We start from the raw sequence: 23,858 nt of genomic DNA on the forward strand, positions 1-23,858 counted from the left end.
CTACAAGGCACAAGTCAGGTGTGTGATGAAATACTCTCCACTTGCCTGGATGAGTGCAGCTCCAACAACACTCAAGAAGCTTGACATCATCTAGGACAAAGCAGCCCGCTTGATTGGCACCCCATCCACCACCCTAAACATTCACTCCCTTCACCACTGGCGCACCGTGGCTACAGTGTGTACCATTGACAGGATGCACTGCAGCAACTCGCCAAGGCTTCTTCGACAGCACCTTCCAAACCCACGACTTCTACCACCTAGAAGGACAAGGGCAGCAGGCACATGGGAACAACACCACCTGCACGTTCCCCTCCAAATCACACACCATCCCGACTTGGAAATATATCGCCGTTCCTTCATCATCGCTGGGTCAAAATCCTGGAAGTCCCTTCCTAACAGCACTGTGGGAGAACCTTCACCACACAGACTGCAGAGGTTCAAGAAGGCGGCTCACCACCACCTTCTCAAGGGCAATTAGAGATGGGCAATTAATGATGGCCTTGCCAGCGACGCCCACATCCCATGAACGAATAAAATAAAGAGTATTGAAGGACAGCAGGTCCGGGACAATATTCTGCCTGCCTGTGATGAGTTGCCACACCTTAGTGATTCAACAGGGAATGTTACAACATGTGGAATGTGTTGAGCAGGGACTCGACTTCACACCCATGGCAGTACAGGGGATAGAAGAATGGTCATCTGCACTCCAGCCTATCATTAAGCAGGAAGCAACAGCTGTACTTTACCCCAAGGAAATGCTGTAAACCTGGTCACTTAACAGCATTAATACATTTTCATTTATCACATCTTGCATTTTTATTCCTATGTAAGTGAGATTGTCAAATTTAGCACTAATTTGCCCCACTAATCTGTGGGCAGTGTTTTTTGTTCTACAGACCCATGAACACAAATGACCACAATCTCATTTCACTTAGAGTTTTCTAGCCCATCAGTCTAGTTTGGATTTATACACTGGTCTGGGTGGTTAAAGCATAGCATGTTAGACCACTGCACTCCCCAGCCCCCAGGACCCCGGTGGCCTGGAGGGGGATCACTTGTCCACCGGTACACTTGCTTCATTGTAGGATGTTAATTATATCATTAATGAGACAAACCCGATTATGATTTAGTTTTTATTTGTATCTTGCCCATATCAGATTGGATGGACCATTTGTATATTTGTGGTGACCTCCTAGAATGTTTTTATTTTGGGTTAGCCCAGTGTCACTCTACTGGTTCACTCCCAGTCCCCAGGAAGGTTTAGCTTCTGACAGATACAGTACTTGGTTAATCCAGTGCCATAGCTGAGAACTGGCAAAACTTTTCCTTGGAGTAAAACGGGAGGAGAGGCAATTCAAACATTTAAGCTCTACCCATGAGGCAACTGGTCTACTGCAAGCCAGGTGGCACTCTGCATATATTTTCATCAACTGAACACTCTCCATCCACACCTGAGGGGAAACCTCCTTCTGTGAGTGGGACATACTTAATTCTGAATATGTAAAATTGCATTCCCTTAATTTACCCCTACGTTTACATGTGCTTTATTTTGCATTAAAAGAAAGACTTGCATTTATATAGCTCCTTTCCCAAAGCGCCTTATAGCCAATGAATTACTTTTGAAGTGTAGTGACTGTTGTAACAAAGGAAAATTATTCTTTGCAAAATAGGGGGGGAAATATCGCTGTGACTAGCACCAGGGCCTAACTGCTTATACTATTGTTGACGAACATCCACACTCGGGCTCAGAGCGTGTTGTGCCGTGTGTGTGGGTCACCAACTGCTCTCGCTGCCATACCTTCATGTGGGCCCCACCACAAACTCCGTTCCCCAGCCACCGACTCCATCCCTCCCCAGCCACTCTCTGAAGTTTAACCAGACAGTTCACAACCTTGGCGTCCTATTTGACCATGAGACGAGCTTCTGACCCCATATCCTCTCCATCACCAAGACCGCTTAATTCCATCTCCGTAACATCGCGCATCTCCGCCTCTGCCTCAGTGTATCTGCTGCTGAAACCCTCATCCATGCCTTTGTTAGCTGGAGACTTGATTATTCCAATGCTCTCCTGACTGGTCTCCCATCTTCCGCCCTTAAAATACTTGAGCTCATCCAAAACTCTGCTGCACATATTCAAACTCGCAGCAAGTCTTGTGCGGCCATCACCCCTGTGCTCGCTGACGTATATTGGCTCCCGGTCCATCAACACCTTCATTTTAAAATTCTCATCCTCATGCTGAAATCCCTCTATGGCCTCACACCTTTCTATCTAAGCAGGGTAGTGTTAGCGCTGTGCGTTCTCTGAACTCGGTAGTGTTAGTGCTGTGTCTTCTCTGAACTCCATCACGAATCTCCATCAAAGACGGGCACCTCAGCACCTCACTCTACCGCAAGCCCACGGACAACCTCACGATGCTCCACTTTTCCAGCTTCCACCCTAACCACGTCAAAGAGGCCATCCCCTATGGACAGGCCCTGCGAATACACAGGGTCTGCTCAGACGAGGAGGAACGCGATGGACACCTACAGACGCTGAAAGACGCCCTAGTAAGAACGGGATATGACGCTCGACTCATCGATCGACAGTTCCGACGGGCCACAGCAAAAAATCGCATAGACCTCCTCAGGAGACTAACACGGGACGCAACCAACAGAGTACCCTTTGTCGTCCAGTACTTCCCCGGAGCGGAGAAACTACGCCATGTTCTCCGCAGCCTTCAACATATCATCAATGACGACGAACACCTCGCTATGGCCATCCCCACACCTCCACTACTCGCCTTTAAACAGCCACCCAACCTCAAACAGACCATCGTTCGCAGCAAATTACCCAGCTTTCAAGAGAACAGCGTACACGACACCACACAACCCTGCCGCGGTAACCTCTGCAAGACATGCCAGATCATCGACACAGATACCACCATCACACGAGAGGACACCACCCACCAGGTGCATGGTTCATACTCCTGTGACTCGGCCAACGTTGTCTACCTCATACGTTGCAGGAAAGGATGCCCCGGAGCATGGTACATTGGCGAGACCATGCAGACACTGCGACAACGGATGAACGGACACCGCGCAACAATCGCCAAACAGGAGGGTTCCCTCCCAGTCGGGGAACACTTCAGCAGTCAAGGACATTCAGCCACCGACCTTCGGGTAAGCGTACTCCAAGGCAGCCTTCGAGACACACGACAACGCAAAATCGTCGAGCAGAAATTGATAGCCAAGTTCCGCACCCATGAGGACGGCCTCAACCGGGATCTTGGGTTCATGTCACGCTACACGTGAACCCACCAGCGAACAAATGTTATCTGTTTTTAATATAACGGGTCAGTTGCTGTCTTTTCTATGTTTCTACCTCTCTATCTCTGTTTTTTTTTGTTTGTTGTTTTTTTTGGTGATTTGTATATTCTGAGACCTGGCAGGTAACACCTGTCTGTCTGCACACTGATTGCCTTGGCAACGGGCAGTTGAAAAAACTGTCTGTTATCACCAGCATTGTTCTGTGAATTATAAATGCGACTTCATTTCGAGGACTTCATTTCCGCATCGTTCACCTGAGGAAGGAGGTAGCCTCCGAAAGCTTGTGAATTTAAAATAAAATTGCTGGACTATAACTTGGTGTTGTAAAATTGTTTACAATTCTCTGAACTCGGTAGTGTTAGTGCTGTGTCTTCTCTGAACTCGGTAGTGTTAGTGCTGTGTCTTCTCTGAACTCGGTAGTGTTAGTGCTGTGTCTTCTCTGAACTCAGTAGTGTTAGCGCTGTGCGTTCTCTGAACTCGGTAGTGTTAGCGCTGTGCCTTCTCTGAACTCAGTAGTGTTAGTGCTGTGTGTTCTCTGAACTCGGTAGTGTTAGCGCTGTGTCTTCTCTGAACTTGGTAGTGTTAGTACTGTGCGATCTCTGAACTTGGTAGTGTTAGCGCTGTGCCTTCTCTGAACTCGGTAGTGTTAGTGCTGTGCCTTCTCTGAACTCGGTAGTGTTAGTGCTGTGCGTTCTCTGAACTCGGTAGTGTTAGTGCTGTGCGTTCTCTGAACTCGGTAGTGTTAGCGCTGTGTCTTCTCTGAACTCGGTAGTGTTAGTACTGTGCGATCTCTGAACTTGGTAGTGTTAGCGCTGTGCCTTCTCTGAACTCGGTAGTGTTAGTGCTGTGCGTTCTCTGAACTCGGTAGTGTTAGTGCTGTGCCTTCTCTGAACTTGGTAGTGTTAGTGCTGTGCGTTCTCTGAACTCGGTAGTGTTAGTGCTGTGCGTTCTCTGAACTCGATAGTGTTAGTGCTGTGCGTTCTCTGAACTCGGTAGTGTTAGTGCTGTGCCTTCTCTGAACTCGGTAGTGTTAGTGCTGTGCCTTCTCTGAACTCGGTAGTGTTAGTGCTGTGCGTTCTCTGAACTCGGTAGTGTTAGTGCTGTGCGTTCTCTGAACTCGGTAGTGTCGGCACTGTGCGTTCTCTGAACTCGGTAGTGTCGGCACTGTGCGTTCTCTGAACTCGGTAGTGTTAGCGCTGTGCATTGTCTGAACTTGGTAGTGTTAGTGCTGTGCGTTCTCTGAACTCAGCAGTGTTAGCGCTGTGTGTTCTCTGAACTTGGTAGTGTCAGCGTTGTGCCTTCGCTGAACTCAGCAGTGTTAGTGCTGTGCATTGTCTGAACTCAGCAGTGTTAGCGCTGTGCGTTCTCTGAACTCGGCGGTGTTAGCGCTGTGCGTTCTCTGAACTCGGTAGTGTTAGCACTGTGCGTTCTCTGAACTCGGCGGTGTTAGCGCTGTGCGTTCTCTGAACTCGGCGGTGTTAGCGCTGTGCGTTCTCTGAACATAAGAACATAAGAAATTGGAGCAGGAGTAGGCCAATCGGCCCCTCGAGCCTGCTCCGCCATTCAATAAGATCATGGCTGATCTGATCCCAACCACCAATCTAAAGAACACAAGAAGTCGGAGCAGGACCCGGCCACATAGCCCCTGGGCCCTCTCCGCCACCCACAGGGCATTGACCGATCCGAACTCAGCTTCATGTCCAATTTCCTGCCCGCTCCCCATAACCCCTAATTCCCTTTACTTCTAGGAAACTGTCTATTTCTGTTTTAAATTTATCTAATGATGTAGCTTCCACAGCTTCCTGGGGCAGCAAATTCCACAGACCTACCACCCTCTGAGTGAAGAAGTTTCTCCTCATCTCAGTTTTGAAAGAGCAGCCCCTTATTCTAAGATTATGCCCCCTAGTTCTAGTTTCACCCATCTTTGGGAACATCCTTACTGCATCCACCCGATCAAGACCCTTCACAATCTTATATGTTTCAATAAGATCGCCTCTCATTCTTCTGAACTCCAATGAGTAGAGTCCCAATCTACTCAACCTCTCCTCATATGTCCGCCCCCTCATCCCCGGGATTAACCGAGTGAACCTTCTTTGTACTGCCTCGAGAGCAAGTATGTCTTTTCTTAAGTATGGAGACCAAAACTGTATGCAGTATTCCAGGTGCGGTCTCACCAATACCTTATATAACTGCAGCAATACCTCCTTGTTTTTATATTCTATCCCCCTAGCAATAAAAGCCAACATTCCGTTGGCTTTCTTGATCACCTGCTGCACCTGCATACCAACTTTTTGATTTTCTTGCACTAGGACCCCCAGATCCCTTTGTACTGCAGTACTTTCCAGTCTCTCGCCATTAAGAAAATAACTTGCTCTCTGATTTTTCCTGCCAAAGTGCATAACCTCACATTTTCCAATATTATATTGCATCTGCCAAATCTCCGCCCACTCACCCAGCCTGTCTATATCCCCTTGCAGGTTTTTTATGTCCTCCTCACTCTCTACTTTCCCTCCCATCTTTGTATCATCTGCAAATTTTGATATGTTGCACTCGGTCCCCTCCTCCAAATCGTTAATATAGATTGTAAAGAGTTGGGGACCCAGCACCGACCCCTGTGGAACACCACTGGTTACTGGTTGCCAGTCTGAAAATGAACCATTTATCCCAACTCTCTGCTTCCTGTTCGATAACCAATCCTCCACCCATGCCAGAATATTACCCCCAATCCCGTGATTTTTTATCTTAAGTAATAATCTTTTATGTGGCACCTTGTCGAATGCCTTCTGGAAGTCTAAATACACTACGTCCACTGGTTCCCCTTTATCCACCCTATACGTTATATCCTCGAAGAACTCAAGCAAATTTGTCAGACATGACTTCCCCTTCATAAAGCCATGCTGACTTTGTCCTATTAAATTATGCTTATCTAAATGTTCCGTTACTGTCTCCTTAATAATAGACTCCAAAATTTTACCCACCACAGATGTTAAGCTAACTGGCCTATAATTTCCAGCCTTCTGCCTACTACCCTTTTTAAATAACGGTGTTACATTAGCAGTTTTCCAATCTGCCGGGACCTCTCCTGAGTCCAGGGAATTTTGGAAAACTATCACCAAAGCATCCACAATCCCTACTGCCACTTCCCTCAAGACCCTAGGATGGAAGCCATCAGGTCCAGGGGATTTATCCGCCTTGAGTCCCATTATTTTACTGAGTACCATCTCTTGAGTGATTTTAATCGTATTTAGCTCCTCCCCCCCGAGAGTCCCCTGTTTGTCCAGTGTTGGGATATTCTTAGTGTCCTCTACTGTAAAGACTGAAACAAAATATTTGTTCAGCATTTTTGCCATCTCCATGTTTCCCACCATTAATTTCCCGGTCTCATCCTCTAAGGGACCTATGTTTGCCTTAGCCACCCTTTTTCTTTTTATATAACTATAGAAACTCTTGCTATCTGTTTTTATATTTTTTGCTAATTTCTTTTCATAATCTAACTTCCCTTTCTTAATCAATCCTTTAGTTACTTTTTGCTGTCTTTTGAAGAATTCCCAATCTTCTATCCTCCCACTAAGTTTGGCTACCTTATATGTCCTTGTTTTTAGTCGGATACTATCCTTGATTTCTTTACTTAGCCACGGATGGCTGTCATTTCTTTTACACCCTTTTTTCCTCAGTGGAATATATTTATTTTGAAAGTTGTAAAATAACTCCCTAAATGAACACCACTGCTCATGTACCGTCTTACCCTTTAATCTATTTTCCCAGTCCACTTTAATCAATTCCGCTCTCATACCATCATAGTCTCCTTTATTCAAGCTCAGTACGCTTGTTTGAGAATCAACCTTCTCACCCTCTAATTGGATATGGAATTCAACCATGTTGTGGTCGCTCGTTCCAAGGGGATCCTTAACTAGGACATTATTAATTAATCCTGACTCATTACACAGGACCAGGTCCAAGGTTGCCTGCCCCCTTGTAGGATCAGTTACATACTGCTCAAGAAATCCATCCCTGATGCACTCAATGAACTCGTCCTCAAGGCTGCTCTGCCCAATTTGATTTGTCCAGTTAATATGATAATTAAAATCCCCCATAATTATGGCTGTTCCCTTATTACATGCCCCGACTATCTCCTGATTAATACTTCTTCCAGCAGAGTTGCAACTATTAGGAGACCTATATACTACGCCCACTAATGTTTTTTTTCCCTTATTATTCCTTATCTCCACCCAAACTGTTTCATTATCTTGATGCTTTGTCCCAATATCATTTCTCTGTATTACAGTGATTCCTTCCTTTATTAACATAGCCACCCCACCTCCCCTTCCTTCCTGCCTGTACTTCCTGATTGTTAAATACCCTGGCATATTTAATTCCCAGTCGTTGTCACCCTGCAGCCATGTTTCTGTAATGGCCACAAGATCATACCCATACGTAGTTATTTGTGCCGTTAACTCGTCCATTTTATTACGAATGCTACGTGCATTCAGATAAAGAACTTTCAAATCTGTTTTGTGACGCTTAGTTCCTGCTTTTTCCTTTTTTAACACTTTACCTATTACTCCATACCTTCTGTCCCTTCCTGTTACGCTTTCCTCTCTCTCCCTGCTCAGGTTCCCAACCCCCTGCCACTTTAGTTTAAACCCTCCCCAACAGCACTAGCAAACACTCCTCCTAGGACAGCGGTCCCGGCCCTGCCCAGGTGCAGACCGTCCGGTTTGTACTGGTCCCACCTCCCCCAGAACCGTTTCCAGTGTCCCAGGAATTTGAATCCCTCCCCCTTGCACCATTCCTCTAGCCACGTATTCATTTGAAATATCCTCCTATTTCTACTCTGACTAGCACGTGGCACTGGCAGCAATCCTGAGATTACTACCTTTGAGGTCCTATTTTTTAATTTACCTCCTAACTCCCTATATTCTGCTTTTAGGACCTCATCCCCTTTTTTACCTATATCGTTGGTGCCTATGTGCACCACGACAGCTGGCTGTTCGCCCTCCCCCTCCAAAATGTTCTGTAGCCTCTCCGAGACATCCTTGATCCTTGCACCAGGGAGGCAACACACCATCCTGGAGTCTCGGTTGCGGCCGCAGAAACGCCTGTCTATTCCCCTTACAATTGAGTCCCCTATCACTATAGCTCTGCCACTCTTTTTCCTCCCAGCCTGTGCAGCAGAGCTACCCGTGGTGCCAGGAAGTTGGCTGCTGCTGCCTTCCCCTGATAAGTCATCCCCCCCAACAGCATCCAAAGTGGCATATCTGTTTGAGAGGGGGATGGCCACAGGGGACCCCTGCACTACCTGCCTGCATCTCTTACTCTTCCTGGTGGTCACCTATTCACTTCCTGCCTGTATACCCTTTACCTGCGGTGTGACCAACTCGCTAAACGTGCTATCCACGAGTTTCTCTGCATCGCGGATGCTCCACAGTGAGTCCACCCGCAGCTCCAGCTCCGAGATACGATCGGTCAGTAGCTGCAGGTGGTAGTGTTGGCGCTGTGCGTTCTCTGAACTCGGTACTGTCGGCGCTGTGCGTTCTCTGAACTCGGCGGTGTTAGTGCTGTGCGTTCTCTGAACTCGGTAGTGTTAGCGCTGTGCGTTCTCTGAACTCGGTAGTGTTAGCGCTGTGCGTTCTCTGAACTCGGTAGTGTTAGCGCTGTGCGTTCTCAGAACTCGGTAGTGTTAGCGCTGTACGTTCTCTGAACTCGGTACTGTCGGCGCTGTGCATTGTCTGAACTCGGTAGTGTTAGCGCTGTGCGTTCTCTGAACTCGGTAGTGTTAGCGCTGTGCGTTCTCTGAACTCGGTAGTGTTGGCGCTGTGCGTTCTCTGAAAACGATAGTGTTGGCGCTGTGCGTTCTCTGAACTCGGTAGTGTTAGCGCTGTGCGTTCTCTGAACTCGGTAGTGTTAGCGCTGTGCGTTCTCTGAACTCGGTAGTGTTGGCGCTGTGCGTTCTCTGAACTCGGTAGTGTTGGCGCTGTGCGTTCTCTGAACTCGGTAGTGTTAGCGCTGTGCGTTCTCTGAACTCGGTAGTGTTAGCGCTGTGCGTTCTCTGAACTCGGTAGTGTTAGCGCTGTGCGTTCTCTGAACTCGGTAGTGTTAGCGCTGTGCGTTCTCTGAACTCGGTAGTGTTAGTGCTGTGCGTTCTCTGAACTCGGTAGTGTTAGTGCTGTGCGTTCTCTGAACTCGGTAGTGTTAGTGCTGTGCGTTCTCTGAACTCGGTAGTGTTAGCGCTGTGCGTTCTCTGAACTCGGTAGTGTTAGTGCTCTGTGTTCTCTGAACTCGGTAGTGTTGGCGCTGTGTCTTCTCTGAACTCGGTAGTGTTAGCGCTGTGCGTTCTCTGAACTCGGTAGTGTTAGCGCTGTGCGTTCTCTGAACTCGGTAGTGTTAGCGCTGTGCGTTCTCTGAACTCGGTAGTGTTAGTGCTGTGCGTTCTCTGAACTCGGTAGTGTTGGCGCTGTGTGTTCTCTGAACTCGGTAGTGTTAGCGCTGTGCGTTCTCTGAACTCGGTAGTGTTAGTGCTGTGTGTTCTCTGAACTCGGTAGTGTTGGCGCTGTGTGTTCTCTGAACTCGGTAGTGTTAGTGCTGTGCGTTCTCTGAACTCGGTAGTGTTAGTGCTGTGCATTCTCTGAACTCGGTAGTGTTAGCGCTGTGCATTCTCTGAACTCGGTAGTGTTAGCGCTGTGCGTTCTCTGAACTCGGTAGTGTTAGCGCTGTGCGTTCTCTGAACTCGGTAGTGTTAGCGCTGTGCATTCTCAGAACTCGGTAGTGTTAGCGCTATACGTTCTCTGAACTCGGTACTGTCGGCGCTGTGCATTGTCTGAACTCGGTAGTGTTAGCGCTGTGCATTCTCTGAACTCGGTAGTGTTAGCGCTGTGCGTTCTCTGAACTCGGTAGTGTTGGCGCTGTGCGTTCTCTGAAAACGATAGTGTTGGCGCTGTGCGTTCTCTGAACTCGGTAGTGTTAGCGCTGTGCGTTCTCTGAACTCGGTAGTGTTAGCGCTGTGTGTTCTCTGAACTCGGTAGTGTTAGCGCTGTGCGTTCTCTGAACTCAGTAGTGTTGGCGCTGTGTGTTCTCTGAACTCGGTAGTGTTAGCGCTGTGCGTTCTCTGAACTCGGTAGTGTTGGCGCTGTGTGTTCTCTGAACTCGGTAGTGTTGGCGCTGTGCGTTCTCTGAACTCGGTAGTGTTAGCGCTGTGCGTTCTCTGAACTCGGTAGTGTTAGCGCTGTGCGTTCTCTGAACTCGGTAGTGTTAGCGCTGTGCGTTCTCTGAACTCGGTAGTGTTAGCGCTGTGCGTTCTCTGAACTCGGTAGTGTTGGCGCTGTGCGTTCTCTGAACTCGGTAGTGTTAGTGCTGTGCGTTCTCTGAACTCGGTAGTGTTAGCGCTGTGCGTTCTCTGAACTCGGTAGTGTTAGTGCTGTGTGTTCTCTGAACTCGGTAGTGTTGGCGCTGTGTCTTCTCTGAACTCGGTAGTGTTAGCGCTGTGCGTTCTCTGAACTCGGTAGTGTTAGCGCTGTGCGTTCTCTGAACTCGGTAGTGTTAGCGCTGTGCGTTCTCTGAACTCGGTAGTGTTAGTGCTGTGCGTTCTCTGAACTCGGTAGTGTTGGCGCTGTGTGTTCTCTGAACTCGGTAGTGTTAGCGCTGTGCGTTCTCTGAACTCGGTAGTGTTAGTGCTGTGTGTTCTCTGAACTCGGTAGTGTTGGCGCTGTGTGTTCTCTGAACTCGGTAGTGTTAGTGCTGTGCGTTCTCTGAACTCGGTAGTGTTAGTGCTGTGCATTCTCTGAACTCGGTAGTGTTAGCGCTGTGCATTCTCTGAACTCGGTAGTGTTCGCGCTGTGCGTTCTCTGAACTCGGTAGTGTTAGTGCTGTGCATTCTCTGAACTCGGTAGTGTTCGCGCTGTGCGTTCTCTGAACTCGGTAGTGTTAGTGCTGTGCATTGTCTGAACTCGGTAGTGTTAGCGCTGTGCGTTCTCTGAACTCGGTAGTGTCGGCGCTGTGCGTTCTCTGAACTCGGTAGTGTTAGTGCTGTGCGTTCTCTGAACTCGGTAGTGTTAGCGCTGTGCGTTCTCTGAACTCAGTAGTGTTAGTGCTGTGCGTTCTCTGAACTCGGTAGTGTTAGCGCTGTGCGTTCTCTGAACTCGGTGGTGTTAGCGCTGTGCGTTCTCTGAACTCGGTAGTGTTGGCGCTGTGCGTTCTCTGAACTCGGTAGTGTTAGCGCTGTGTGTACTCTGAACCCGGTAGTGTTAGCGCTGTGCGTTCTCTGAACTCGGTGGTGTTGGCGCTGTGCGTTCTCTGAACTCGGTAGTGTTAGCGCTGTGTGTTCTCTGAACTCGGTAGTGTTAGTGCTGTGTGTTCTCTGAACTCGGTAGTGTTAGCGCTGTGCGTTCTCTGAACTCGGTAGTGTTGGCGCTGTGCGTTCTCTGAACTCGGTAGTGTTGGCGCTGTGCGTTCTCTGAACTCGGTAGTGTTGGCGCTGTGCGTTCTCTGAACTCGGTAGTGTTAGTGCTGTGCGTTCTCTGAACTCGGTAGTGTTAACGCTGTGCATTCTCTGAACTCGGTAGTGTTGGCGCTGTGTGTTCTCTGAACTCGGTAGTGTTAGCACTGTCTATTCTCTGAAATCAGTGGTTTTAGGACTGTGCATTCTTTGGACTTAGTAGTGTTAGCACTGTCTGTCCTCTGAAATCAGCAGTGTTAGCACTGTTCCTTGTCTGAACTCTGCGGCCAGCCTGACAATGACTGGATCAAATTACACATTCCAGAGAATTTGAATTATTCTGCAGCAGACAGGATCAAACTACAAATTCCAGATAAAGGGTTGACAATTGTAAAGGGTTGGGTGAGTATTGTTCTCCCACATCCCCTCAGTGGCAATACCAGAATGTGTTCCTGCCAGCATGGTGGTGGCAGTAGACGCGACCGAAGGGAATGAAAGCTAAATCAAGAAATGTGTGCAGCCAATTTGAATAGGGCAAACCTGCACCTCTAAACAAAAAAAAAATACAGTAAAAATAAAAGCAAAATCAAAGGCATGTTGTAAGCAGATTTTATAATCGGAGGGGAGGTTTCCCTTTAAAAAAAATACTGAAGTCAGTGCAACAGAAACTGATGTCTCCGGAAGTGAATTGTTATCGGGGACAAAATACACAGAGAGGGAGAGGGAGAGAGAGGCGGAGGGAGAGAGCGATCGGGGCTCCGCCCGTGTGGAGACGGACGGGAGGTTGATATCGGAGCGGTCGCTTTGTCTTTTTTTTGTGATTGTTTGTGTTGCTGGAGCGGCCTCTCGGCGGATTCCTCCCTCCCCGCTCATATTTAACCTCCTCCCCAGACCATGTTCAACAGGGGGCAGTCGGACAGCCCGCTCCTCCCTCTCTGAGATTCCCTGGCTTCAAGCGCTCGGCTCGGCTCGGCGGATCCCGGTGCTGTCGGTTCTTGTTCGAGGTTTCGCCTCTTGCAGAGATGTCCCTCCCCTGTTGTGTATCGCAGGTAAGATTCTTCCTCGTCCTTACCGAGCCCGTGGAAACAGGTTCACTCCTGACACCCATTAAACATGGGGATTTCCAAAGATCCGCTTGGTTTGATATATTTCTAAAAATTATTAGTATATATCGAGCATTCTCTCGCTGCTTTTTGAGGGGGCGTCATTTTAATCCTGAGTTTTGTAACAAGCCAGGACAGGGCTGCCAGCACATCTCAGCGATCGCTGACCAGTGCCTGCTCTGGTTGAGCTAATGTTCCTACTTAGCACATGTCCGGCAGAGTGGGGATGGCTGGAGGTTATTCTGTATGGAGAGGGGCAGGAGATGGTCATGTCCCATCAGGAGGATCAGTTTGTGCCTTGTAAACATTTCAACTAGCCATCTCCCGCGTGTCTTCATTAAACAGCATTTTAGGCCGATCTGAATTGGTACATGAACTTAAGTGGAGAAAATTGTTACCGTACAGCGGTCCCCTTAAGAGTTAGATAGAGGTGATCATCCGTCCCAGGACAGGTAGTCCCGAGAATGACTCACTCGTGTAACCGGTCGGGATTCATCCTGTTCAGTTTCTGTCACTTTTCAAAGCAGAAACACCCTCTCTTGGATCTGTTGTTGGTGGCTCAGTTAATCTGATTGTTGGTGTGCTGATTTTTTTTTAAGGGATTGTTTTCAGTTTTGTAAATACAGGCGGTGTTACAGTACTAATCAGTAGTTCACCAAAAATATTTCAAACTGACTGTACCTACAGCTAAGGGAAAAATAGTTTGAGTAAATAGCAACTATCTGAGCTCTTGACAAATCAAAACACTTGAGAAAGAGCAGGCACTGATTCAGAAATGACTAATTCAGCTATCAGTTGACTTTATTCATACCCACATCTGGCTACTGGGATATGTGGAGTCCTTGGGACAGATCTTCCTCTGGACTCAGTGTCCAATTAAGATTTCTTGGGGTCCTGGGCACCCCAGCACACCCCCCCCCCCCCCCTCAATATTCATTAAAACACAGATGTATAGTGAAATGCATAAAGAAATAAGCCCATAGAATGTTTACATACTGTATTAATAATAAAGCAAACCTTATCACAATATACTATGCCTAAATAAAACATTTGCAGAGGGGTCCCTGGCTGGAGTAATGCTGGAAAAGTGAATAAATATTTGAAGCAGAGGAAGATTCAGGGCCATGAGGAGAGATTGGGGCAGTGGGATTAGTCTTGGATTGCTCTAACTATGGGCTGAATTGTCTCCTTCTGTGCTGTAAACTTCTATATTTCTATTGCAGCCTGCCAAAATTATTAAAATGATCAGTGCCACAGCCCCATGCACCAGGCAGATGTCCTGCCCCTGTTGAAGTTATGCCACTGTGGTGGCAGGGAGGAAAAGCATCTCCCCCCCCCCCCCCCCCTCCTCCCCTGGTGTTTAAGATGTTTTTGTAATTTCTAAAGGGAGGAACATTAATGAGGATTTGATTATGGAATTATGATTGTCCAAGTCAGTGGATTTTAAACTTTGGTGTGAGGGAATGCTGTATATCTTAACTCACTCCTGGGGATCTGTCACAAACAGTGGTACTCCTGAGGACTCCCTACTATCTTCCAAAAGACACTGCTAGCTACCCAAAGGAAAACAGTAATAACATTCTCTGCAATTATAGTATACAGACATAAATAATCTGTTAGCAAGTCAATAAATACAGAAATTTGATGATTGAAGAAATTTTAAAATTCCGATGATCGAAGAAATACAATTAGCTGGAGTTAAGGTACAGATCAACTATGATCTAATTGAATGGTGGAACAGGCTCGAGGGGTTGAATGGCCTACTCCTGTTCCCATGTTGTTGACCCCCCCCCTCCCCCCCACAAGAGGCTGGGGACCCTAATTTGAAAACCTGTGATCTAAGTGCCTTCTAAATTTGACTGAAGACATTGAAGAACATCAGATTGAGAGCACCTCGCTGAGGTGCCCAAAGATGTGATTGATGTTGGCCAACCAACTGGCTCTCCCCACTCCCTCAATTTTCCCTCCTTCTTCATCTTTTTTGAAAACACTAACTCACTCTGGGCTTCTGTTTCTCAGGTGTCTGCAGGCTATTCCTCCTGTAACGGATGACTCTTGTACTGGAGTCAGAAATTGAAATTAAGCCATTTGGACATTTCTGTAATTTCATCCTTCAGATCAGCCTATCCGTAATTCCTTGGTACAGCACAGGCTATTACTTAATATTTAACGAGCTTAGGCTAGCCAGATATTTGCCTGGTTTTAATAAATGGAGGATACACATTGGAGACCAGTTGGTTGTGGTGTACAAGTCCCTCAGCTGGAGCATTGTGTCCAATTATAAACACCACGCTTTAGGAAGGCCCTGGAGAGAGTGCAGAGGAGATTTACCAGAATAATACCAGGGATGAGGGACTTCAGTTATGTGGAGGGACTGGAGAAGCTGAGATGTTCTCCTTTAGATTAAGGGGAGATTTAATAGAGGTGTTCAAAATTATGAGAGGTTTTTATAGAGTAGATAGGAAGAAACTGTTTCCACTGGAGGATGGGTCAGTAACCAGAGGACACAGATTTAAGATAATTGGCAAAAGAATCAGAGGGGCGATGAAGTGAAATTTTTTTATGCAGCGAGTTGTTATGATCTGGAATGCACTGCCTGAAAGGGTGAAAGCAGATTCAATAGTAACTTTTGAAAGGGAATAGTACATGTACTTGAAAAGTAAAAATTTGCAGGGCTATGGGGAAAGGGCAAGGGAATGGGACTAATTGGATAGCTCTTTTAAAGAGTCGGCACAGGCATGATGGGATGAATGGCCTCCTCCTGTGCTCTATGATTCTATGATATCGAGTTGTAGTTGACGACATTGAGTCAGTCTGTTGGATAATCCAAAGAGCCCTGAAGTGCTTTCAGGGGGTAGACCAAAGCAATTGCAAACAATCAATTTTTGCTTTTCAAAGGAAATGAGAAAGTACGTTTGAAAGTGAGGCCACATATAATGTTGTTATCATCCATGGTGTCACGTCATCTCAAAAGCAGTGGGAAAGGGGGGAAAGGTTTAGTTATTTGCAAGTAAAGTAGCCAATACATTAAAGGAAGCCAAGGTGATTGGAGCCAGAGCAACAACAATATGAGGAGGAAAAACAGGATAGCAATAAACAGCCATTGTTAGAACAAGTGAGTTGTCTTGGCAAAAATTGCTGAAAATTGAGAGAACTGCCTAACGCTGTGAGGAATACTTTTCTGGTGATCCCAGTCAGTTTGCCCCCTCTCATCAGTACATTAAAATGTGCTGCTGAGGGGGAAAGAAACAAGTCATGGTAGGCAAGGTAAATGATCTGGCGCAAGGTAATTCTGTGGTTTCATCCTGGGACATCACTTTCTCTGTCAATTCCTATTCTCAAGTATGTTTTGAAGTGCAGTATTTTCTCAGCCCATCTAAGACTGAAGGAAGTTTCCAGCTGGTTACTGTAACAGCTGCTCGTACAATCGATATGCACATCGCTTTGCATCCTGCCACTTATAACTCTAATTTTAAACCGTGCCGATGGGCTGACCACTTTACTTACCATGACTTGAACCAGCTGCCACCATAAGGTTTATGTGTTTCTTTTTACAAAAAATAGAAATGTATTTTTAATGTGCAGTGAATTTACCTGCTGCCTGGTGCACTCAATTGGTTGTAAAAAAAGTAATTGTATCTGGTTTGATTCTACTTATTTTACCGATTTGAATTTCATGGCTCCTAGGATTCATATTTAAGAAACAAAAGTAAAATCAATTGTTTTATTTCAAGGATTAAACAGTGGAACCTATGGTGTAAATAACTTCCAGTGTCCTGAATATACAGGGAATGTATGCTAATTATTTAATATTAAGCACCAGTGGCAATAATGTATCCGTGAAAAATAAGATATTGAGTGACAACACGATAATTCAATCCGACATTGGCGGGTTTTCTTTTTATCATAGAAATGTTACAGTATGGAAGGAGGCCATTCGGCCCATCAAGTCCGCGCAATCCAGCTAGTCCCACTTTCCCGTCCTATCCCTGTAGCCCTGCAAATCTTTTACTTTCAAGTATTTATCCAGTCCCCTTTTGAAGGCCATGATTGAATCTGCCTCCACCACCCCCTCGGGCAGTGCATTCCAGATCCTAACCACTCGCTGTGCTTAAAAAAAAAACGTTTTTCCTCATGTCATCATTGGTTCTTTTGCCAATCACCTTAAATCTATGCCCTCTGGTTCTTGACTCTTCTGCCAATGGAAACAGTTTCTCTCTGTCTACTGTCTAGACCCTTCATGATTTTGAATACCTCTATCAAACCGTCTCTGTTCCAAGAAGAACAATCCCAGCTTCTCCAGTCTATACACGTAACTAAAGTCCCTCATCCCTGGAATCATTCTAGTAAATCTCTTCTGGTAAATCTCTAAGGCCTTCACATCTTTTCTAAAGTGCGGTGCCCAGAACTGGACACAATATTCCAGTTGTGGCCGAACCAGTGTTTTATAAAGGTTCATCAAACACCAACCCTCCCCCCAACAATCTCCTCCCCATCAAACACCAACCCTCCCTCCAACAATCTCCTCCCCATCAAACACCAACCCTCCCCCCAACAATCTCCTCCCCATCAAACACCAACCCTCCCCCCAACAATCTCCCCCCCAACAATCTCCTCCCCATCAAACACCAACCCTCCCTCCAACAATCTCCTCCCCATCAAACACCAACCCTCCCCCCAACAATCTCCTCCCCATCAAACACCAACCCTCCCCCCAACAATCTCCTCCCCATCAAACACAACCCTCCCTCCAACAATCTCCTCCCCATCAAACACCAACCCTCCCCCCAACAATCTCCTCCCCATCAAACACCAACCCTCCCCCCAACAATCTCCTTCCCGTCGAACACAACCCTCCCCCCAACAATCTCCTCCCCATCGAACACCAACCCTCCCCCCAACAATCTCCTCCCCATCAAACACCAACCCTCCCCCCAACAATCTCCTTCCCGTCGAACACAACCCTCCCCCCAACAATCTCCTCCCCATCAAACACCAACCCTCCCCCCAACAATCTCCTCCCCATCAAACACCAACCCTCCCCCCAACAATCTCCTCCCCATCAAACACCAACCCTCCCTCCAACAATCTCCTCCCCGTCAAACACCAACCCTCCCCCCAACAATCTCCTCCCCATCAAACACCAACCCTCCCTCCAACAATCTCCTCCCCATCAAACACCAACCCTCCCCCCAACAGTCTCCTCCCCATCAAACACCAACCCTCCCCCCAACAATCTCCTCCCCATCAAACACCAACCCTCCCCCCAACAATCTCCTCCCCATCAAACACCAACCCTCCCCCCAACAATCTCCTCCCCATCAAACACCAACCCTCCCCCCAACAATCTCCTCCCCATCAAACACCAACCCTCCCCCCAACAATCTCCTCCCCATCAAACACCAACCCTCCCCCCAACAATCTCCTCCCCATCAAACACCAACCCTCCCCCCAACAATCTCCTCCCCATCAAACACCAACCCTCCCCCCAACAATCTCCTCCCCATCAAACACCAACCCTCCCCCCAACAATCTCCTCCCCATCAAACACCAACCCTCCCCCCAACAATCTCCTCCCCATCAAACACCAACCCTCCCCCCAACAATCTCCTCCCCATCAAACACCAACCCTCCCCCCAACAATCTCCTCCCCATCAAACACCAACCCTCCCCCCAACAATCTCCTCCCCATCAAACACAACCCTCCCCCCAACAATCTCCTCCCCATCAAACACAACCCTCCCCCCAACAATCTCCTCCCCATCAAACACCAACCCTCCCCCCAACAATCTCCTCCCCATCAAACACCAACCCTCCCCCCAACAATCTCCTCCCCATCAAACACCAACCCTCCCCCCAACAATCTCCTCCCCATCAAACACCAACCCTCCCCCCAACAATCTCCTCCCCATCAAACACCAACCCTCCCCCCAACAATCTCCTCCCCATCAAACACCAACCCTCCCCCCAACAATCTCCTCCCCATCAAACACCAACCCTCCCCCCAACAATCTCCTCCCCATCAAACACCAACCCTCCCCCCAACAATCTCCTCCCCATCAAACACCAACCCTCCCCCCAACAATCTCCTCCCCATCAAACACCAACCCTCCCCCCAACAATCTCCTCCCCATCAAACACCAACCCTCCCCCCAACAATCTCCTCCCCATCAAACACCAACCCTCCCCCCAACAATCTCCTCCCCATCAAACACCAACCCTCCCCCCATTGAACACAAGCCTCCCCCCAACAATCTCCTCCCCATCAAACACCAACCCTCCCCCCATTGAACACAACCCTCCCTCCAACAATCTCCTCCCCATCGAACACAACCCTCCCCCCATTGAACACAAGCCTCCCCCCAACAATCTCCTTGTCTCAAAACAATTTCTTGAACCTTAATGAATGATAGTGGAACTATGAGATTGAACTATTACCATAAACTTATTACTAGCTTATCCTTTTAGCTTTTTAAGGTAAAATATAGATTTTGTTTAATGAATGGCTGCTGATTAGCAACATGTTGATGTGATGGAGCGCATTGAAGTAATCGAGTTCAGATGTGACAAAGACATAGACGAGGGTTTCGGTGGCGGATGAGCTGATGGAGTGGAGGTGGTAGAGAGGATATGGGATCGGAAACTCAACTGGGGGAGCTGCCTTTTTTTAGTCCTTAAGGCCCAGGAATTTTAATTAGTTGAGGCCCAAAGCTACTGGTGACTAGTTTGTACAAAGAAAATTGGAATCTGCAGGAGTTTCACAACTGTTTCTTTCAAAGGAACTCACAGACTACCTCTTGGATACCCCTGCTTTACAGATGTAGTGCTGTATTTTGGAATTTAGTTCTACGCAGCATGTATAAGAGCAGGCTATGATTTTTGTCTTAAATATTCATTCCAACCAACTGGAAAAATGTATAGAGTATGGGATTAATACAGCAGTGTATATTTTATGTTATTTAGGTATAGAGAATGAGCAGTTGGCTACCTTTTTAGAAGGAATTGCTTTTGTGAGGAGTACTAATGTAGTAATCCCCTTTTAAAAATTAAGTCTAATTACAATTAATTGCATAGGTGAAGCGCTCAAATTATAATGGTTAAAGGCTGAACCATCCTGAGCTATCAGGTCCTTCTCCTAGAAGGCTTGTGGCCTGTGGGGTTGTGGTGTAGCACTTGTCAATCTATTTGAGTAGCACTCTGCTCTGTTGAGTAAAGAAGTGCTCATTGTCTTCAGATTCTAGAGCTCAGTTCTTGGTCCTTCACACACCCGGACTTTCTTTAGTCTTCAGCAGGCCCATCTCTTCGAGCCATTTTCTCCCCTTCCCCCAACTTCCTCTTACTCTCTTACTGCTATTGAAATACGAATAAGAGACTACAGAAATCAAAAAGCTAACTTAAAAGTGGCAATCAGTACTTTGCATCCAGTTACTGCAAATATGCAATACACATCCTGTCCCTAGATAGCTGTGCAATTGTGAAATCTCTAAAGGATACATTTTACAAAATATTTAATTGCTATCAGGCCCCTGCTGCATCACTGGATCCAGGCTGGTCTTGGAACCTGTGCATCATTTCCATATTTTGGTAAATTCTATGGGAAATTGTTTGTTCCCTGGTAATGTATTTTTTAAAAAACTTCACCTGTATACACAATCACTAACTAGGCTTACATATGAAGCTTGACTACTTGGAAAAAGTACCAGAGGAACATATGTAAGGAATCTTACAACACCAGGTTATTGTCCAACAGTTTTATTTGAAAATCACAAGCTTTCGGAGGCTTTCTCCTTCATCACTCACCTGACGAAGGAGAAAGCCTCCGAAAGCTTGTGATTTTCAAATAAAACAGTTGGACTATAACCTGGTGTTGTAAGATTCCTTACATTTGTCCACCCCAGTCCATCACCGGCATCTCCACATCAGAGGAACATAGGAAGATAGGAACAGGAGTAGGCCATTTTGCCCCTCAAGCCTGTTTCGCCATTCATTGAGATCATGGCTAATCTGTGACCTAACCCCGTATACCTGCCTTAGCCCCATATCCCTTAAAACCTTTGGTTAACTATTGAGCTGGCAACAACTGCTGTTTGCGGAAGAGAGTTCCAAACTTCTACCACCCTTTGCGTGTAGAAGTGTTTCCTAACTTCACTCTTGAAAGTTCTGGCTCTAATTTTTAGGCTATGTCCTCTAGTCCTAGACTCCCCAACCAGCAGAAATAGTTTCTCTCGATCTACCCTATCAGTTCCCCTTAATATCTTGAAAACTTCGATCAAATCACCCCTTGATCTTCTAAATTCCAGGGAATGCAACCCTAATTTGTGTAATCTCTCCTCGTAATTTTACCCTTGGAGTTCAGGTATCATTCTAGTAAATCCACGCTGCACTCCCTCCAAGGCCAGGTTTAGCACCTGTGCAGCCATACATCAGCAAGGCATCAACACCTTCACGGGGAAGAGAAAAAATTGACATAATGAGAAAAGCTTCTACGTTGAGTTCTGGAAGCTGAGTTAGATGCTGTGATAGGAAAAAATATAGGTTCCTGTGGAAGGATGAGCTCAGCCGTCAAATGGCCTCCCTTATCTCTATTTGCGATCATTTCTAGCTTTAAAATGCTGAGTTACACTAGGCTATAAAACATGCAACAAGATCTGTTCAGTAACCACCTGACAAAGGAACCTTAATCACTAAGATTATTATGACTCAAACCTGTGTGCTGAAATCACATGCCTTACAAAGACTTAAGGAATGTGCCTCCACAGATTTGCAGTCTACTCCTCTCAATTCAAAGTCTCTTAATTCAAGCTGTCTGATACTTACAATTTGTTTTAGCACTAAATTCCTACTTTCCTGTTCATTTAAAAATTCAAGTAGACAATAGGGAAGGTTCATTTCCGGTTTTTGTAAGATTAGTTGAAACATGAAACTTGTCTCATCCATCTACATTACAGCTATCTATTGCAATCCTTCTTCCTAACGTCTGGACGATGGGAAGATGAGGTTTCCATTGTCGGCTGTCAGTGTTGCTCCATGATGAATCAACAGCACATTTCTATGGGGCTGCAAAGGTGTTTCCAGTTTTTCCTTTCTTTTCTCCGCACCCCCCCCCCCCCAATCCAAAATAGCGCTGTGCTACTTCACTATATTTCCATTTGGGACCTGACTGAAAACAACCAAACTTCACCGAGTGAAAGTTACTGCCAGTCAAGTCATAGGTTGCTTACTCCCCAGTGATCTGTAAATGAGCTTCATAAATCATTTGGCTAGGAATTTTTTAAATCTGAGGTGAGAGTATTTCTCGATTCACTGACAGACATTATATTGCGCATAAATTGATTGTGTTATGTTGGACACTTTAATGCTGTGCTATGTAGTTCATTATTATGCACATCTTGTGCAATGCGGGAACTCCAGGACGTTTCCCATGTCCTGGACAATCACGGATGCAGGAAGTGTCGTCAGCTGGAGCAGCTTGAGCTCCGGGTTTTAGAGCTTGAGCAGCAGCTGGCGTCGCTGCAGTGCATCCGTGAGGCTGAGAGCTGCGTGGAAAGCACGTTTCAGGAGGAGGTCACCCCACAGCTTAAGAGAGTGCAGGCAGAGAGGGACTGGGTTGACCGCCAGATAGACGAGGAGGACTAGGTGGGCAGTGCAGGAGACCCCTGAGTGCATCTCGCTCCCTAACCGGGTCTGAGGGCGTTGGTTCCTCTGGGGAGTACGTAAGAAATAGGAGCAGGACCAGGCCATATGGCCCATCGAGCCTGCTCTGCCATTCAATCAGATCATGGCTGATCTTCAACCTCAACTCCATTTTCCTGCCTGATCCCCATACGACCAGAGCCAAGTCCATGACACCACGGGTGGCTCAGCTGTAAGTCGTGGGGGGGACAGACAGGCGTTTCTGTGGCTATAGTCGTAATTCCAGGTTGGTATGTTGCCTCCCTGGTGCCATGGTCAAGGATGTCACTGAGAGGCTGCAGAACATTCTGAAGGGGGAGGGTGAACAGCCAGAGGTCATGGTCCATATCGGTACCAATGACGTAGGTAGAAAGGGGGATGAGATCCTGCAGGCAGATTTTAGAGAGCTAGGAAAGAGGTTAATCAGCAGGATCTCAAAGGTAGTAATCTCCAGATTACTCCCAGTGCCACGCGCTAGTGAGTATAGAAATAGGAGGATAGAGCAGATGAATGCGTGGCTGGAGAGATGGTGCAGGAGGGAGGGCTTTAGATTCCTGGAGCATTGGGACCAGTTCTGGGGGAGGTGCGACCTGTACAGGCCAGTTGGGTTGCACCTCAACAAAGCTGGGACCAATGTCCTCGCGGGAAGGTTCACTAGTGCTGTGGGGGAGGGTTTAAACTAATTTGTCAGTGGGGTGGGCACCAGGATGTAGCATTGGAAAGGAGAAACAAGGGGCACAAAGAATTGGGAGAGGCAGATAGCACTAGAGTAAGAAATAGTACAGTATTAGGTGGGATCAGACTAAGAGAGAATACAAGAAGGTCTAAGATTGGTTTACAGTGCATGTGTGTAAACGCACAAAATGTGGTAAATAAGGTTGGTGAGCTGCAGGCGCAAATAGCCACATAGGAATATGATGTTGTGGTGATAACGGAGACCTGGCTCAGAAAAGGGCAGAATTGGGTACTAAATATTCCTGGATACAAGGTGTTCAGGAAAGAAAGGAGGTGGGGTGGTGGCAGTATTGATTTAAGGAGCATGTTGCAGTGCTGGAGAGAGAGGATGTCCTGGAGGGGTCAAGGACAGAATCTATTTGGTTAGTGTTAAGAAACAAAAGAGGTGCCATTACACTAGGTGTATTCTATAGGGCACCAGCTAGTGGGAAGGATATAGAGGAGCAAATTTGCAGGGAAATTATAGAGAGGTGCAAGAGACGTTGAGTAGTGATAATGGGGGTCTTCAATTATCCTAATATAGTCTGGGATAGTAATAGTGTAAAGGGCAGAAAGGGGAAGAATTTCTGAAGTGTGTTCAGGAGAACTTTCTTGATCAGTATGTTTCCGGC

At 46.9% G+C, this 23,858-nt stretch overlaps 1 protein-coding gene across 1 annotated transcript in view; it reads left to right on the top strand.

Annotated features, from left to right (window-relative positions):
- Window positions 1-12,425: 12,425 nt before the first annotated feature.
- The window catches only part of serinc5 (serine incorporator 5), a 62,715-nt gene continuing 51,282 nt past the window's right edge, over window positions 12,426-23,858 (top strand). Inside the window, exon 1 of the mRNA XM_067982649.1 lies at window positions 12,426-12,786. Within this exon, the coding sequence (XP_067838750.1) occupies window positions 12,760-12,786 (27 nt within the window). The 5' untranslated portion in view covers window positions 12,426-12,759. The remainder of the gene's footprint in view (window positions 12,787-23,858) is intronic.

This window comes from Heptranchias perlo, chromosome 4, assembly GCF_035084215.1.
Source record: "Heptranchias perlo isolate sHepPer1 chromosome 4, sHepPer1.hap1, whole genome shotgun sequence".
Taxonomy (NCBI): domain Eukaryota; kingdom Metazoa; phylum Chordata; class Chondrichthyes; order Hexanchiformes; family Hexanchidae; genus Heptranchias; species Heptranchias perlo.